General features: G+C 44.6%; 1 protein-coding gene across 2 annotated transcripts in view; it reads left to right on the top strand.

The window, feature by feature from the left end:
• The first annotated feature begins 389 nt into the window (after positions 1 to 389).
• PRKDC (protein kinase, DNA-activated, catalytic subunit) overlaps positions 390 to 17,309 on the top strand; it is a 149,203-nt gene continuing 132,283 nt past the window's right edge. For both annotated transcript variants that reach the window (XM_065895584.1, XM_065895585.1), the window contains exons 1-10: positions 390 to 543; positions 2,345 to 2,421; positions 2,524 to 2,616; positions 3,131 to 3,205; positions 3,955 to 4,063; positions 4,477 to 4,589; positions 4,681 to 4,780; positions 16,156 to 16,211; positions 16,294 to 16,324; positions 16,776 to 16,933. In XM_065895584.1, coding sequence (XP_065751656.1) covers positions 390 to 543; positions 2,345 to 2,421; positions 2,524 to 2,616; positions 3,131 to 3,205; positions 3,955 to 4,063; positions 4,477 to 4,589; positions 4,681 to 4,780; positions 16,156 to 16,211; positions 16,294 to 16,324; positions 16,776 to 16,933 — 966 coding nt within the window. The remainder of the gene's footprint in view (positions 544 to 2,344; positions 2,422 to 2,523; positions 2,617 to 3,130; positions 3,206 to 3,954; positions 4,064 to 4,476; positions 4,590 to 4,680; positions 4,781 to 16,155; positions 16,212 to 16,293; positions 16,325 to 16,775; positions 16,934 to 17,309) is intronic.

Raw genomic sequence — 17,309 nt, 5'->3', positions numbered from 1 at the left:
CGAGTTTTGACGTATTGTGCTAAGTGTACTGTGGGCCACACATTCATAAGCCTGCCTCTATCTTAATGCACGTCTAAGCCGTTGATCCTGCAGGGAAGGCTCCCTCCGCGATGGTCTTCGACAAGGTTCCAGCGCTCGCGCCCGCGCTCGCCCCCGCGCTCGCCCCCGGGGCACTTCTGCGCCCGGGCCGGATGTGCTCACTCGCCGAGGACCCCGCTCCCTTCAGCCCGCTAAGGCCCCGCCCCTCGCAGGACCCCGCCCCCGGCCTCAGGGGCACTTCCGGGCCCGGAGAGCTGTGCTCACTCACCGGAAGTCCCGCCCCCGCCCCTTTCCACTAGGCACTTAAGGCCCGGGTGTTGTGTGCGCACGCGTGGGTGTTGCTGGGCGTCATGGCGGACGCCGGGTCTGGCGTGAGGGGTACTCTGCTTCAGTTACAGGAGTCATTGTCCGCGGCCGACCGCTGCGGAGCGGCGGTGGCCAGTTGTCAGCTGCTGCGGGGCCTGGGGCAGGAGTGCGTGCTGAGCTCCGGCCCTGCGCTCCTGGGTGGGTACGGCTCCGGGCTTCCAACAGCCCGTAGCCCGGCAGCCCTTGCGGGTCCGGCGTGGGCGCCTCGGGCGGTGCTTTCACGAGCTGGTCGGAATTCGTGATGTGTGTAAAAGTGGTTTGTCGGCTTCCTCTTTTCTTAACGGCAGAGGAAAGGTATTTTAAAACGAAAGGTGGTGAAAATGACCCGAATTTGGGATCATTGCTATCCGCGGTGGGTAGGAACAACGAGAGGAGAGTATTTTCTTCCACCTCAGTGTCGCCTAAACCCACCAGCACCTTTTCCAAACCCCTGTATTTGCTGAGAAGCAAGCCATGCTGTTCTTTTAATTCTTTAGCAATGCCTAGATGAGAACTTTTCCTTTTGCAGCAAAAGTGCCTCATTTCAGCATTTGTAAATGTGTCATCGCGTGAAAACATCTGTGATATTCCCTTTTTTTAAAAAAAGGGAAAGTGAATCTTTTATTTTTTTATTTCGTTAATTTTTGGCTGCATTGGGTCTTCGTTGCTGCGCGCGGGCTTTCTGTAGTTGCAGCGAGCGGGGGCTGCTCTTCGTTGCTGTGCACGGGCTTCTCACTGCGGTCGCTTCTCTTGCTGTGGAGCGCGGGCTCTAGAGCGCAGGCTTAGTAGTTGTGGCGCACGGGCCGGCCCAGGGCTCGAACCGGCGTCGGCAGGCGGATGCTTGACCACTGCGCCACCTGGGCAGTCCCAGTGTTATTCCCTTTTAAAGCCGCAAGTAAGCAGACTCGTCATGTTGTGTCCGCTTAATTAGAAGGTAGATGAGATTTTCTTCCTAAGAAAGTCATTGTTGAATACGGTGGAGAAATACAGTAAGCAAAGTCTTGAAGAAGATGCTGTGCAGTACCTATATGTTGTCAGGGGTGTATTAACGGGGAAATTAATGACCAAACAGCAGCATCATTGTGTAAATGCTTTCTAGTCTGAGTTCTAGGAGTTCAGTTTTGTTCCTTCAGTAACGTTTCGTAAAGCAGTTCCAGGTCCACTCTGCATATCCAGGGTGTGTCCTTTCACTTGAGAGATTATAGGGGAGTGTACTAGTTTTCTGTTGGTGCTAAAACGTGCCACTGGCTTTCTGTTTACAACAGTGCAGGTTTGTCAGTCTTATAGTTGTGTGGTTGGAAGCCCAGCCCGGGTCTCATCAAGCTGAAACCAAGGCAGCAGGTAGGGCCGCTTCCCTCTTCTGAAGGCTCTGAGGGAGAATTCTTTTCCTTTTTCATTCAGGTTGTTAGCAGACTTCAGTTCCTTGCAGTTGCATCACTGAGGTCCCTTTTTCCCTGCTGGCGTTCCTTGCTTCTAGAAGACCCCTGCATTTCTTGGATTACACTGCCCCCCTCCCCCTTCCTCCATCTTCAAAGCCAGCAGCAGAGGGTCAAGTGACATGCTTGGAATCTGTCCTGCTTTCCTGTGCTCCCTCTCCTTACTCCCTCTTCCACTTGTGAGGGCCCTTGTGATTGCATTGGGCCCACCTGATGGTCCAGGATGCTCACCAGTTTAAGGTCAGCTGATTAGCAACCTGATTTTCATTCGCCATGTAAAGGTAGCATATTCACAGGTGTGACACTAGGAATTAGGGTTCTGGCATCTTTGGGGCCATTATTCTGCCTACCTCATTGCTGTGGAACATCTAGAATTTCCCATTTTCCTTGTCAAAATACGGCAGCCTTAGGCTAGTGTTTTATCACTTCAGAGGCTGAATTGAGAAACAAGCAACACCTTTAGGGTGGGTTTATGGAGTACCTTGGCAGCTCTCTTATTTGTTTTGTTTGTTTGTTTTTTCCAGCATTACACACGTCCTTAGTTTTTTCCAGAGATTTTGGTTTGCTTGTATTTGTTCGGAAATCACTTAGCGTTGATGAAGTAAGTTGAAGATTTTCACTTTGCTCTTCTAGTATATTCCTTCACGTTGAGGTGACCTTTTTTCTTAGCCGTGTTTCTGTAATGTTTATTTTTTTATTATAGTTTCGTGATTGTAGAGAAGAAGCCCTAAAGTTTTTATGTGTTTTCTTAGAGAAAATTGGCCAGAAGGTCACACATTATTCTCTCGATATTAAGGTAAGGGGGAAAAAACATACCTCGTTATATACCAGTGTCCCTTTTAACTTATGATGTTAAGTTAAACTTAATTTTATTTCTGCCTTTCTTGTTGGGGAGTTTATTTTTCTTGATTGTGTTAGAAATTAAGTGGCTATATATTTTTTTTTTTTGTGGTATGCGGGCCTCTTACTGTTGTGGCCTCTCCCGTTGCGGAGCACAGGCTCCGGACGCGCAGGCTCAGCGGCCATGGCTCTCGGGCCTAGCCTCTCCAAGGCATGTGGGATCTTCTCGGACCGGGGCACGAACCCGCGTCCCCTGCATTGGCAGGCGGACTCTCAACCACTGCGCCATCAGGGAAGCCCCTAAGTGGCTATTTTTTTAAAAATTTAATGAGCTAAGGCCCTGGTGGAAAGTATTAAATTGTAATATATACTGGTATCGCTCCTCCCAGGTGTAGTTTTAGCTGTTAAGTCTTAGTTATAAGAACTAAGGTCTTATTGATGATTTTGATATGTCTCCTTTTAAAACCTAGAATACTTGTACCAGTGTTTATACAAAAGATAAAGCTGCTAAGTGTAAAATTCCAGCCCTAGAACTTCTTATTAAGGTAATTAAAACATATTTCTAAGCGCATGTGTTTTCTATTAAATATATATCTTGAGCTGAAAATTGGAGTTTTGGGTTATGTTTTGGGTGAGAGATGTTGTAGAATCACATTGATGTGTGGAGAAGATGCATGTTTCCCAGCCATCACCCAATAACAACCTTGGTATTTTGCCCTCACACCCTTCTGGGTAGCAAAGGGAGAAGTTCGGTTGTGAGGGGTATGAAGGGAAGGTAGCGCGGAGTGTAAGGAATTGACTGCCTCTCCATTACTCTTACCCTTACTGTGAAAACCTAACCGCTGCTAAGAATTGCCAAAGTTCATTTCATTGTGTCTTTGAATGTTTTCCTAAAACCTTACACTGGGATGGGTCTGTGTGTTCTGTGTAAGTGGTCATTGGGCTCACTGTCATCTAGGTATCTGTTTAGATGTGTCTCTCTTTTAGAATTTCTTTGGGTCTTGTTGGTCCTTGTCTTAATATGTCTCTGAGAACATGTGTCTAGTCATAGTATACCTTTCTTGGGAAGGTGAAATTAAGTCTACCTCCCCTTCCCCTTTGTAGCCCCTGTGTTTCCACCACCCACCTCAACCCGTCCTCCCAAATAACGTGGCTGGATTAGAGCCCTGAGAGGCGGAGAGTGAGTGCCCCAGAGACACGTGGGTGTGGAGGTCCGCTGCGTGTGAGCAGGTGCGGTAGATGGAAGCCTTTTTGCTGCTGTCTCTGTACACTCGGCTACCTTGTGTTCTTTCAGTTACTTCAGACTTTGAGAAGTTCGAGCCTCATGGATGAATTTAGAGTTGGAGAGTTATTTAGCAAGTTCTATGGAGAACTTGCATTGAAAACAAAAATACCAGATACAGGTGAGCTGTATTTAAATGTTATTTAAAAAAATATTTTAACAAATTAAACAATTATTAGCATAAAACGTAGGTTTTCTCTGCCATGGTATTTATGTGCTTTACAGATGAATTCTTTTTACTGAAAACAAACCAAAATGGAGACAAGAAACAATGTGTGAAGTCTTATAAAAATTGTAATCTTTACAAAAGATTTCTTTTAATGGAAAACTCACAACGCGTGTCAAGTGTAATTTAGTTTATAATAATAAATTTGCATAAAACATATCACGGAAGATTCAGTACATAAAACTAGATATTTTGTGTGGCTTATCGTGAAATTATTTTGAACTGAACATCCTTTCATTTTCTTATTTGTGCATTTTTGTTTATTTAAATGATTTTAGGCCTAAATTTGTCCAAAATTTATTTTTCAGTTTTAGAAAAGATATATGAGCTCCTAGGAGTATTAGGCGAAGTTCATCCTAGTGAGATGGTAAATAATTCAGATAAACTCTTCCGGGCTTTTCTGGGTGAACTGAAGACCCAGGTATGATAAACTTTATGATCTTCTTTTCTGCTTACATATATCTGGTGAATTTTTCTCTTTTAATGATATCTTGTTAAAACTCTCCTTTCAGATGACATCAACAGTGAGAGAGCCCAAACTTCCGGTTCTGGCAGGGTGTCTGAAGGGACTGGCTTCGCTTCTGTGTAACTTCACTAAATCCATGGAAGAAGGTATCGCTTGATAGCACTTGAGTTTCTTTATTCAGAAACTACTGGTCTAAAATGAATTACTTTGTATTTTTTTGAACGTTTATACCAGGTGTGGATTCGCATGCGGCTGGGAGAGACAGTAGAGAGATTCCATGTGTCCTTCACCCGGCGTCTCCTGATGACGTCTGTCATAGCTGTAGCACGATAGCACAGCCTGATAAAATCTGTGGGCCTTGCTCAGGTTCCACATGCTTCGTGTGCACACATTTGTGTGTTGGGTTTAGTTTTGTGCAGTTTTAGCAGGTGTGGACTCGTGTATGCACCATGGCGGCCAGGATACTGAGCAGCCCGTCACCAGGAGGATCTTTCATGCTCCCCTTTTATGGCCACAGCCACCTCCCCCTGCTCCCCCCCCCACCCCGCTCCCTCCTCCCCTCCCCCTCCTTCCTCCCCTCTCAGTGAACACTTGGGTTGCTTCTCCTTTTTGACTTGTGAATAATGCTGCTGGAAAATGGGTGTGCAAATACCTAGAGTCCCTGCTTTCATTTTGGGAGTATATCCCCAGAAGTGGGCTTGCTGGACCATGTGGTAGTTCTATACTTAATTTTTTGAGTAATCGCCTTAGTGTTTTCCACAGGGGCCGCACTAATTTACGTTCCCACCAGCAATGCACAGTTTCTCTGCATCCTCACCAGTATTTGTTGTTTTCTGTTTGATCATAGCCATCGTAGTGGGTGTGCGGTGGTATCTCACTGCATCTCCCTGATGGCTGATGGTGTTGAGTTTTTTCACAAGTGCCCGTTGCACTCCCTCTCTCTTCTTGGGAGAGATGTCTGTTCAAGTTCTTTGCCCATTTAAAAAGTCAGATCATTTGACTTTTTGTTACTGAGTTGTAGGGGTTATTTGTATATTCTGCGTATCAGTTCCTTAACAGATACATGATTTGCAGATTTCTCCTGTTCCATGGATTGCCTTTTCACTCTGTTGATTGTGCCATTTGATGTGCAAAAGTTGTTTATTTTGATGAAGTCCAGTTTATCTGTTTTTTCTTTGGTTGCCTGTGATTTTGGTGCCATCTCCAGGAGATCATTGCCAGGTCACTGAATCGTTGTGTGCCTGTGTAGAAAATAGTTTGTGTGGGTCAATCCTTGGTTCTCTTTTCTGTTGGTCTGTGTGTCTGTTCTCCTGCCAACAGCACACTGTCTTTTTGATATAACTATATAGTGAGCCTTAAATGTCGGGTGCCGTTAAGTCCTCGCATTTTATTCTTTCTTTTAAAAATCATTTTGGTGTTCTAAAGTCTGTGCTTTTCCACGTCAGTCTTAAAATGAGTTGGTCTGTGTCCGAAAAGCCTTGCTTGGATTTTGATGGTCGTTGTGCTAAACCGGTAGATCACTTAGGGGAGAGTTGATATCTTTACCACGCTGAATCTTCCAGTCTAAGAGCACAGTGCACCTCTTCGCTTGTTTGGGTTCTCTTTGATTTCCTTCATTAGCATTTTGTAATTCTTATGCTGGACATCCTTACCTATTGATTTTAAACTCTGTTTAATACAATTTTCTACGTAGCCGTCAGTAGTGTTCTATAGTATCTCAAAATTAAAAGTGTAGAGGATAATCTAGCTATGACAGCATTGTAAGCATTAGGAAATTCATTTCTTTTTATAAGACAAATAAAACCCCATAAATTCTTCACAAGAAAAAAATCTGTTTGCCCTTCCTTACCGTGTTTTGTTCAGATAATTGCCAAATTTTTCTACCTCCAGCATGTTTGCTTTTATTAAATCGAAACTTAAGAAATTGCCAGTATCCAGTGATTTTGGCCTGTGAAAACAGCAGTTCCAGATGTTTCCACCTAGTGTTCCTGTTCACCCTCTGTTGCCTCTGACCAGGTACACTGGCGCAACTCCACCTGCTTTCCCTTCCTCGGTCTCCTCTGTCTTTGATCCATGTCTGTGGCCAGCTTCCCACCCTGTCAGGTTCCTGCTCAAAGATCTGTTTTCTGAAGGCTTTATGCTCCCCCTGTGTGGGTCACTTCCTTGGGCTTCTGTAGTCCTCTCTGTGACAGCACTTTCTGTGACGTATTTTTATTTATTTATTTATTTTATTTTATTTATTTATTTATTTATTTTTCTCGGTACGCGGGCCTCTCACCGTTGTGGCCTCTCCTGCTGTGGAGCACAGGCTCCGGACGTGCAGGCCCAGCGGCCATGGCTCACGGGCCCAGCCGCTCCGCGGCATGTGGGATCCTCCCGGACCAGGGCACAAACCCGTGTTCCCTGCATCGGCAGGCAGACTCTCAACCACTGCGCCACCAGCGAAGCCCCTGTGACGTATTTTTAATCTACCAGGTTGTATGTTTATTTTGTCACTTGACCGTGGTGGCAGGTAATGTTGCTTATTTCTTTTTGTCCTTGCTTCCTATATTAATTGACATTTGGCGAACAAGAAAAATAATAGCACTTACTGCTTATTTACTGTGTGCTAAAGATTATTCTATTCATACTGCAAGGAAAATTCCTGAAATAACTCACTAAGGTAGGTGATAATATCTTTCTTTCATAGATTAGAAAACTAGAACTAAGAAACTTCTCCAAAGTCACTCAGGTAGCAAGGTGGGCAGAATAATGGCTTCCAAAGACGTCCTCATTCTAATCGCAGCACCTGTGACTTAGGTTATATCACAAAGGGGAGTCAGGTGGCACACGGGATTAAGGTTGGTCATCACCTGACTGTGACATGAGGTTATCCAGGTGGGCCCAGTATGATCACAAAGGTACTTAAACAGGGGTGAGGGAGGCTGCATGGTCCCTGTGACGGGAGAAGCTGGCTTTGAGGTTGGAGAAGGGGCCTGGAGCCAAGGAGAGCGAGCGGCCTCTAGAGTCAGGTGAAGGTAGCCCTGAAAGCCTCTAGGAAAGAACACATCCTGATGACACCTTGACTTTATGTTGTATTTTATTTTTTCCTTTTTTTTTTTTTCCGGCCGTTCCTCATGGCTTGCAGCATCTAAGTTCCCTGACCAGGGATGGAACTTGGGCCCTGGCAGTGAAAGTGCTGAGTCCTAACCGGTGAACCGTCAGGGAATTCCCTATTTTATTTTTTTAAATGAAGTATAGTTGTAATACAGTATTATGTTAGTTTCAGGCATACAGCATAGTGATCTGACGATGAAATACCTTTGGAGATGATCACATCGACGAGTCTAGTAACCATATGTCACCAAACGAAGTTGTTATGATACGATTGACTGTATTCCCCATGTTGTGTGGCACATCCTTGAGACTGACTGACTTCACAATGGGAAGTTTTTGGCTCTTAATCTCCTTCACCTGTGTCACTCATCCTCCCACCTCTGTTCCCTCTGGCAACATGCAGTTTGCTCTCTGTATCTGTATGTTTCTGTTTTGTTTGTTCATTTGTCTTTTAGATTCCACATATAAGTGAGACAAATACGTGGTGTTTATCTTTCTGTGTGACTTACTTCACTGAGCATAACACTCTCTAGGCCCATCCATGTAGTTGCAGATGGCAAGACTTCTTTGTTTTTTATGGCTGAATAGTATTCCTACAAATATGTATATATACATAAATATTCACCACATTTTTTTTATCCATTCATTTATCCATGGGCACTTAGATTGCTTCCATATTTTGCTGTTGTAAATAATGCTGTTTTGAACACTGGAGTGCATATATTTTTTCTAATTAGTATTTTTGTTTTCTTTGGGTAAATACACAGAAGTGAAATTGCTGGATCCTGTGGTGGTTATTTATTTTCTGAATTTTTGCATTTTATTTTTTATACAGCAGGTTCTTATTAGTTATCTATTTAATACATATTGGTGTACATATGTCAATCCCAATCTCCCAATTCATCCCACCACCACCACCACCCTGCTGCCACTTTACCCCCTTGGTGTCCGTACGTTTGTTCTCTGTCTTTATCTCTTTCTGCCCTGCAAACCAGTTCATCTGTACCATTTTTCTAGGTTCACATATATGCATTAATATACTATATTTGTTTTTCTCTTTCTGACTTCACTCTGTATGACAGTCTCTAGATCCATCCACACCTCTACAAATGACCCAAGTTTGTTCCTTTTTATGGCTGAGTAATATTTCATATGTATGTACCATGTTCCTTTTTATGGCTGAGTAATATTTCATATGTATGTACCACATCTTTTTTCTTTTTTCTTTTTTTTTTTTGCGGTATGTGGGCCTCTCACTGCTGTGGCCTCTCCCGTTGCGGAGCCCAGGCTCCGGACGCACAGGCTCAGCGTCCATGGCTCACAGGCCCAGCCACTCCACGGCATGTGAGATCTTCCTGGACTGGGGCACAAACCCGTGTCCCCTACATCGGCACACGGGCTCTCAACCACTGTGCCACCAGGGAAGCCCCCACATCTTCTTTATCCATTTGTCTGTCTATGAGCAATTCAGGTTGCTTCCATGACCTGGCTATTGTAAGTAGTGCTGCAGTGAACATTGGGGTGCATGTGTCTTTTTGAATTATGGCTTTCTCTGGGTATATGCCCAGTAGTGGGATTGCTGGTTCATATGGTAATTTTGTTTTCAGTTTTTAAGACACCTCCATACTGTTCTCCATAGTGGCTGTATCAATTTACATTTCCACCAACAGTGCAAGAGGGTTCCCTTTTCTCCACACCCTCATCAGCATTTGTTGTTTGTAGATTTTTTGATGGTGCCCATTCTAACTGTTGTGAGGTGATACCTCATTGTAGTTTTGATTTACATTTCTCTAATAATTAGTGATATTGAGCAGCTTTTCATGTGCCTCTTGGCCATCTGTGTGTCTTCTTTGGAGAAATGTTTATTTAGGTCTTCTGCCCATTTTTGGATTGGGTTGTTCGTTTTTTTTAAGTATTGAGCTGCATGAGCTGTTTATATATTTTGGAGATTAATGCTCTTCATCTGTTGATTCGTTTGCAAATATTTTCTCCTGTTCTGAGGGTTGTCTTTTCATCTTGTTTATAGTTTCCTTTGTTTTGCAAAAGTTTTTAAGTTTCATTATGCCCCATTTGTTTATTTTTGTTTTTATTTCCATTACTCTAGGAGGTGGATCAAAAAAGATCTTGCTGTGATTTATGTCAGAGTGTTCTTCCTATGTTTTTCTCTAAGAGTTTTCTAGTGTCTGGTTTTACATTTAGGTCTCTAATCCATTTTGAGTTTATTTGTGTATATGGTGTTAGGGAGTGTTCTAATTTCATTCTTTTACATGTAGCTGTCCAGTTTTCCCAGCACCACTTATTGAAGAGGCTGTCTTTTCTCCATTGTATATCCTTGCCTCCTGTGTTATATATTAGTTGACCATAGGTGTGTGTGTTTATCTCTGGACTTCCTATCCTGTTGCATTGACCTATATTTCTGTTTTTGTGCCAGTACCATATTATCTTGATTACTGTAGCTTTGTAATATAGTCTGAAGTCCAGGAGCCTGATTCCTCCAGCTCAGTTTTTTTCCCTCAAGACTGCTTTGGCTATTCGGGGTCTTTTATGTCTCCATACAAATTTTAAGACTTTTTGTTCTAGTTTTGTAAAAAATGCCACTGGTAGTTTGATAGGGGTTGCATTGAATCTGTAGATTGCTTTGGGTAGTAGTCATTTTCACAATATTGATTCTTCTAATCCAAGAATGTGATACATGTCTCCATCTGTTTGTGTCATCTTTGTTCTTTCATCAGTGTCTTAATAGTTTTCTGACTCCAGGTCTTTTACCTCCTTAGGCAGGTTCATTCCTAGGTATTTTATTCTTTTTGTTGCAGTGGTGAATGGTGTTATTTCCCTGATTTCTCTATCTGATCTTTTGTTGTTAGTGTATAGGAATGCAAGAGATTTCTGTGTATTAATTTTATATCCTGCAACTTTGCCAGATTCATTGATTAGCTCTAGTAGTTTTCTGGTGGTATCTTTAGGATTCTCTATGTATAGTATGATGTCATTTGCAAACAGTGACAGTTTTACTTCTTTTCCAATTTGTATTCCTTTTATTAATTTTTTTCTTCTCTGATTGCTGTGGCTAGGACTTCCAAACTGTATTGAATAATAGTGGTGAGAGTGGACATCCTTGTCTTGTTCCTGATCTTAGAGGAAGTGCTTTCAGTTTTTCACCATTGAGAAAGCTGTTTGCTGTGGGTTTGTCGTATATGGCCTTTATTATGTTGAGGTAGGTTCCCTCTGTGCCCACTTTCCGGAGAGTTTTTATCATAAATGAGTGTTGAATTTTGTTACAAGCTTTGTCTGCATCTATTGAGATAATCATTTGGTTTTTATTCTTCAGTTTGTTGATATGGTGTATCACATTGATTGATTTGCGTATACTGAAGAATCCTTGCATCCCTGGGATAAATCCCAGTTGATCATGGTGTATGATCCTTTCAATATGTTGTTGGATTCTGTTTGCTAGTATTTTGTTGAGGACTTTTGCATTTATATTCATCGGTGATATTGGCCTGTAATTTACTTTTTTTGTAGTGTCTTTGTCTGGTTTTGGTATCAGCATGATGGTGGCCTCATAGAATGAGTTTGGGAGTCTTCCTCCCTCTGCAGTTTTTTGGAAGAGTTTGAGAAGGATGGGTGTTAGCGCTTCTCTAAATGTTTTATAGAATTCACCTGTGAAGCCATCTGGTCCTGGACTTTTGTTTGTTGGAAGATTTTTAATCACGGTTTCAGTTTCATTACTTGTGATTGGTCTGTTCGTATTTTCTGTTGCTTCTTGGTTCAGTCTTGGAAGTTTATACCTTTCTGAGAATTTGTCCATTTCTTCCAGGTTGTCCATTTTATTGGCATAGAGTTGCTTGTAGTAGTCTCTTATGATGCTTGGTATTTCTGCCGTTTCTGTTGTTACTTCTGCTTTTTCATTTCTAATTTTATTGATTTGAGTCTTCTCCCTCTTTTTTTTTTGATGAGTCTGGCTAAAGGTTTATAAATTTTGTCTGTCTTCTCAAAGAACCAGCTTTTAGTTTTCTTGGTCTTTGTTATTGTTTTCTTTGTTCTTGTTTCATTTATTTCAGCTCTGATCTTTATGATTTCTTTCCTTCTACTAACTTTGGGTTCTGTTTATTTTTCCTCTAGTTCCTTTAGGTGTAAGGTTAGATTGTTTATTTGAAAATTTTCTTGTTTCCTGGGTAGCCCTGTATTGCTATAAACTTCCCTCTTAGAACTGCTTTAGCTGCATCCCATAGGTTTTTGGATCGTCATGTTTTCATTGTCATTTGTCTCTAGGTATTTTTTGATTACCTCTTTGATTTCTTCAGTGATCTCTTGGTTATTTAGTAATGTATTGTTCAGCCTCCATGTGTTTGTGTTTTTTATGTTTTTTTTCCCTGTAATTGATTTCTAATCTCATAACGTTGCGGTCAGAAAAGATGCTTGATATTATTTCAGTTTTCTTAAATTTACTGAGGCTTGATTTGTGACCCAAGATGTGATCTATCCTGGAGAATGTTACGTGTGCACTTGAGAAGAAAGTGTAATCTGCTGTTTTTGGATGGAATGTCCTATAAATATCAGTTAGGTCCCTCTTGTTTAATGTATCATTTAAAGCTTGTGTTTCCTTATTTGTTTTCTGTTTGATCTGCCCATTGGTGTAAGTGGGGTGTTAAAGTCCCCTACTATTACTGTGATATTGTCGATTTCTCTTTTCATGGTGGTTGTTTAGCATTTGCCATATGTATTCAGGTGCTCCTGTGTTGGATGCATACATATTTATAATTGTTATATCTTTTTCTTGGTTTGATTCCTTGATCATTATGTAGTGTCCTTCCTTGTCCTTTGTAACATTCTTTATTTTAAAGTCTATTTTATCTGATATGAGCATTACTACCCCAGTTTTCTTTCGATTTCCATTTGCATGGAATATCTTTTTACATCCCTTCACTTTCAGTCTGTATGTATCCCTAGGTCTGAAGTGGGTCTCTTATAGACAGCATATATATGGGTCTTGTTTTCGTATCTATTTAGCGAGCCTGTGTCTTTTGGTTGGAGCATTTAATCCATTCACATTTAAGGTAATTATTGATATGCATGTTCTTATAACCATTTTCTTAATTGTTATGGGTTTGTTTTTGTAAGTCCTTTTCTTCTCTTGTGTTTCCCACTTAGAGAAAGTCCTCTAGCCTTTGTTGTACAGCTGGTTTGGTGGTGCCAAATTCTCTTAGCTTTTGCTTGTCTGTAAAGCTTTTGATTTCTCCGTCAAATCTGAATGAGATCCTTGTTGGGTAGAGTAATCTTGGTTGTAGGTTCTTCCTTTTCATCACTGTAAATATATCATGCCACTCCCTACTGGCTTGTAGAGTTTCTGCTGAGAAATCAGCTGTTAACCTTATGGGAGTTCCCTTGTATGTTATTTGTTGGTTTCCCTTGTTGCTTTCAGTAATTTTTCTTTGTCTTTAATTTTTGTCCATTTGATTACTATGAGTCTCGGCATGTTTCTCCTTGGGTTTATCCTGCCTGGGACACTGTGCGTTTCCTGGACTTGGGTGGCTCTTTCCTTTTCGATGTTAGGGATGTTTTCGACTACAATCTCTTCAGATATTTTCTCGGGTCCTTTCTCTCTCTCTTCTCCTTCTGGGACCCCTATTATGTGAATGTTGGTGCATTTAATGTTGTCCCAGAGGTCTCTTAGGCTGTCTTCATTTCTTTTCATTCTTTTGTCTTTATTCTGTTCTGTGGCAGTGAATTCCACCATTCTGTCTTCCAGGTCACTTACCATTCTTCTGTCTCAGTTATTCTGCTATTCATTCCTTCTAGTGTATTTTTCATTTCACTTACTGTATTGTTCATCCCTGTCTGTTTGTTCTTTAATTCTTTTAGGTATCTGTTCTTTAATTGTTCTACGTCTTTGTTAAACATTTCTTGCATCTTCTCCATCTTTGCCTCCATTCTTTTTCTGAGCTTCTGGATCATCTTCACTGTCGTTATTTTGAATTTTTATTCTGGGAGGTTGCCTATCTCCACTTCACTTAGTGGTTTTCCTGGGGTCTTGTCTTGTTTCTTCATCTGGTACAGAGTTCTCTGCCTTTTCATTTTGTCTGTCTTTCTGGGGTGTGGTTTTCCTTCCACAGGCTGCGGGGTTGTAGTTCGATCATGTGGTAGTTTTATTTTTGAGTTTTGAGGAGCCACCGCACAGTTTTTCTCAGCGGCTGCAGCAGTTTACTTTCCTGTCAGCAGGGCAGGAGGGGACACGCTCCTTCGCTCCTCATCTTGCCTGATGCTGTGTGTTTGGTAGGTCAGCTGCATTTCCTGGTCTTGGTATAGAAGGTGCCCTGTGGGGCCCGGTAGTGCAGTGCCCCCAGACTGCATTGGAGCCGGGTGCCCCAGGAGCGTCCCCTGTGTGGCCGGGCCAGGCTGGCCTCCCGTGCACTACCGTGTGCGCTGGGCTCTGAGGCCCGGATACAGCTGTTGCTGGTGCTCCGGTGTGTGCGGCCAGCCCTTGGGGCAGGAGCCACGTTGGGGGATGCTGGTGCTGGCCAGAGGTGTCTGGCCAGGCAGGGGTGGATTTGGAGGGGCTCTGGTGCCGGCCGAGGGCACGCACCAGGACTGGTGGGGCGGGGGCTGCTTGGGAGGAGCGCAGGCCATGGTGGGTCTGCAGCTGAAACCGGGTGGGGTGAGCGGGGCTGACGGGTAAGATGGGGAGTCAGAAAGGGGCTGGTGGTACCCAGCCAGCTCGGTGGAGGGCAGGGTTCCCACAGCCAGCATCTGGTGCCCGCCAGCCCCTGGGGACCCTGAGAACGTGCCAGCAGAGTCCTGCCCCTCTGGCACACGATTTGGAGTGAGTCCATGCCACTCCTTCGTGGGAGAGGAGACCCAGACGCTTTTCGAGCTGCAGCCCCTGTGCTGGGCCTCGGGGGGAGCGGCTCTCGTTCCCTGCAGTCCCCTGGCTCTCCCGGATGTTCTGGGGGCTCGTCTTGCGGGTGCAGGGTCTCCAGCTGGGGAGCCCGATGTGGGTCCGGACCCTGCGGTCGCAGTGCTGGGGGAGCAGAGGCCACGCTGCGCCGGCTCCTCTGCGTGGGTGCTCCTTTCTGCCTTCAGCTGTGCATGGTCTGTCCTGGTCCCAGGGCGTTTTCAGAGAGTTTTCTACTTGTAGCTGTGATCTTGGTTTCAGATTTCTCACCTCCAGAACTGTGTGGTGATAAGTTTGTGTGGTTTTAAGCCTCTGAGTTTGTGATAATTGGTCACAGCAGCGACAGGAAACTAATGTAACCAGCACGTGGCAGGACTGGGATTTAAGCCTTGGTATGAGGCTAAAATTTGCAGTTTATCGTCACGCTGTGATTATGTGACTTCAGGCGGTAATACTCAGTACTAATACGTTTGTTCATAGAGCACGTCTTTCCTGGGTGTCTTCTGTCTGAAGAGTGATGGATTGGGTGCTGGGCTCAGAGATGGGAATCCCTGGGTTCCTGCCATCGCGAGCTCAGCGTGGTGAGAAGACAGACGAGGAGCACAAGCTCCGCAGATTTCAGGGTTCATTTGTGCATGCACGCCGGGTGCTGTGGGTGGGAATCTGGAGCATGGAGAGATGGAGGAGGTGCACAGCCCACGGTTCTTTCTGGCGAGGTGACGAGAGGCAAAGGCCTGCAGGGTTGGCGAGGGGCCGGCTGGGGAGGGGCTGGGGAGGACGTTCCGGGCAGCGGGAGCAGTGGGTTCCCGGGCATCCAGGCTGCCGGCTGTGGTCGGGGTCACGAGAGCTGGGCTGCCTGCTGCAGAGTGCTGGGGAGGGGTGAGGTCGCACAGAATGCGGGGTCAGTGTGAGAGGGGCTTCCGCGCGGTGATTTTTCTGTGAGGAACAGGTCTGGGCCTTGATGTTTATGAGGTCTGCCTGCCTGCTTTGGCTGAGGTGTGCTTTAGTGCAGCGCCGAGAGCCATGATTCTCGGCGGCAGTGAGCAGCTGAAGTCCGTCCGCTGTTTATTGAGCTGCAGGCCAGACCTGGCTTTTCGTCCCGGACGTGTGTAGCTGTGGCCGCTGTGTAGCATCCACACTTAGCGTGTGCGCACCACGTAGGACTGGGTCCTGTGGGAGAAAGGAGATCTCAGGACACGGCCTTGGCAGTCTCCCGAGACACGATGTGTACAGCTGTGTGTGTGGGCGGGGTCAGCTCGGGAGCCTGGGCAGAGAGGCCCGCAGGATGCCTGAGGGAGGCTCCTCTGGAGGAGGTGATGCCAGGAGACCAGAGCAGAGTCCAGCTCAGCACAGGCAGCGCCGGTCGCTGTCAGCGCAAGCGGGACAGTGTTTAAGGGTCTGTCGGGTGAAGCCAGGTGAGGGAGGAGGAGGCCGTGCTGTCTGAAACAGAGCTGTTAGTCTCAATACCTTGTGAGCTTGGTCAGATGATACTATTACGCTGTGTGACAGCGGCTGCTGTCTGTTTTTCCCCAGATCCCCAGACTTCAAGGGAGATTTTTGACTTTGCACTGAAGGCAATCTGTCCTCAGGTAAGATTTAATATTCCTCTCATTCTTTTCCAGCTGAGCCTTGTGGTTGTCAAACATTGATGGTAAATTTTTTTTTTAATAGATTGATCTGAAGAGATACGCGGTGCCTTTGGGTAAGATCCTATATTTAATGAGCTGGAATGTTTCAGATTATTAACTTAGTGCATTGAGTGAACGTTTGCTTAAACTGTGAGTGAAAGTCAGTGCAATGACACCTGTGAGGCTCCCACGTGGTTATGACGGGGCCTCTTGGGCGCTGGTTGAGAAGGTCACACTTAGATCACATGATTGCAGAAAAAATCTCTTCAGAGCAACTCTCAGGGGATCCAGATTGTTTGATTCTGACTTTATCTGAATAAACCCTGATCCTTCTTCCGGCCTTTGTTTTGGGAGTCACGGGCCTGTCGATTCAGATGGAGGATGGAGGCATCAGAGGTCTCAGGGACCACTGGAGCCTCCTTTGTGAGCACAGTTTTAATTTGACGTGTGCCTGAAGCTTTTTCTTAGCTCTTTGTTCCGCCCTTTGTTGTCTTATTTTAAACGTGATGTATTTTGCATTTGCAGCTGGCCTGTCCATATTTACCCTGCATGCATCTCAGTTTAGCACCTGCCTCCTGGACAACTACGTTTCCTTGTTTGAAATCCTGTCGAAATGGTGCAGCCACACAAATACAGAATTGAAAAAAGCTGCATATTCAGCTCTGGAATCTTTCCTGAAACAGGTACTGTTTAAAATTCTTTCTATGCAAACAATTAAATTCCAATCTTGTGCATGAACGTCTGAAAAGTAAATACAAGTTGATCCATTAGCTTCCATGGTACTTAAAGAAAAAGCATGCTTATCCATCAGCCGCATGGTGGCAGCAGGTCTGGAAGAAAGTTCAGAAGATGCTAGATCGGATCAGGGCCTCAGAGCTAAGGTTGGACAGAAGAAGTGGCGGCAGGGAGAGACGGTTGGGAGGCCAGGGCTCCCTGGAGCCGGTGGCCCAGTGAAGGTGGGGGTCAGCGTCAGCTACCATGTTAAGACAAGATGCTTGTGTCTCTGTGGCTTCGTGACGGAGATGAGCCCACCTACCCTGGGGTCTTTCAAGGTCCAGC

The sequence above is a fragment of the Phocoena phocoena genome, chromosome 17, assembly GCF_963924675.1.
Source record: "Phocoena phocoena chromosome 17, mPhoPho1.1, whole genome shotgun sequence".
Classification (NCBI taxonomy): Eukaryota; Metazoa; Chordata; class Mammalia; order Artiodactyla; family Phocoenidae; genus Phocoena; species Phocoena phocoena.
Note: the sequence above shows the minus strand (reverse complement) of the source record. Positions and strands in the feature narration are given on the sequence as shown.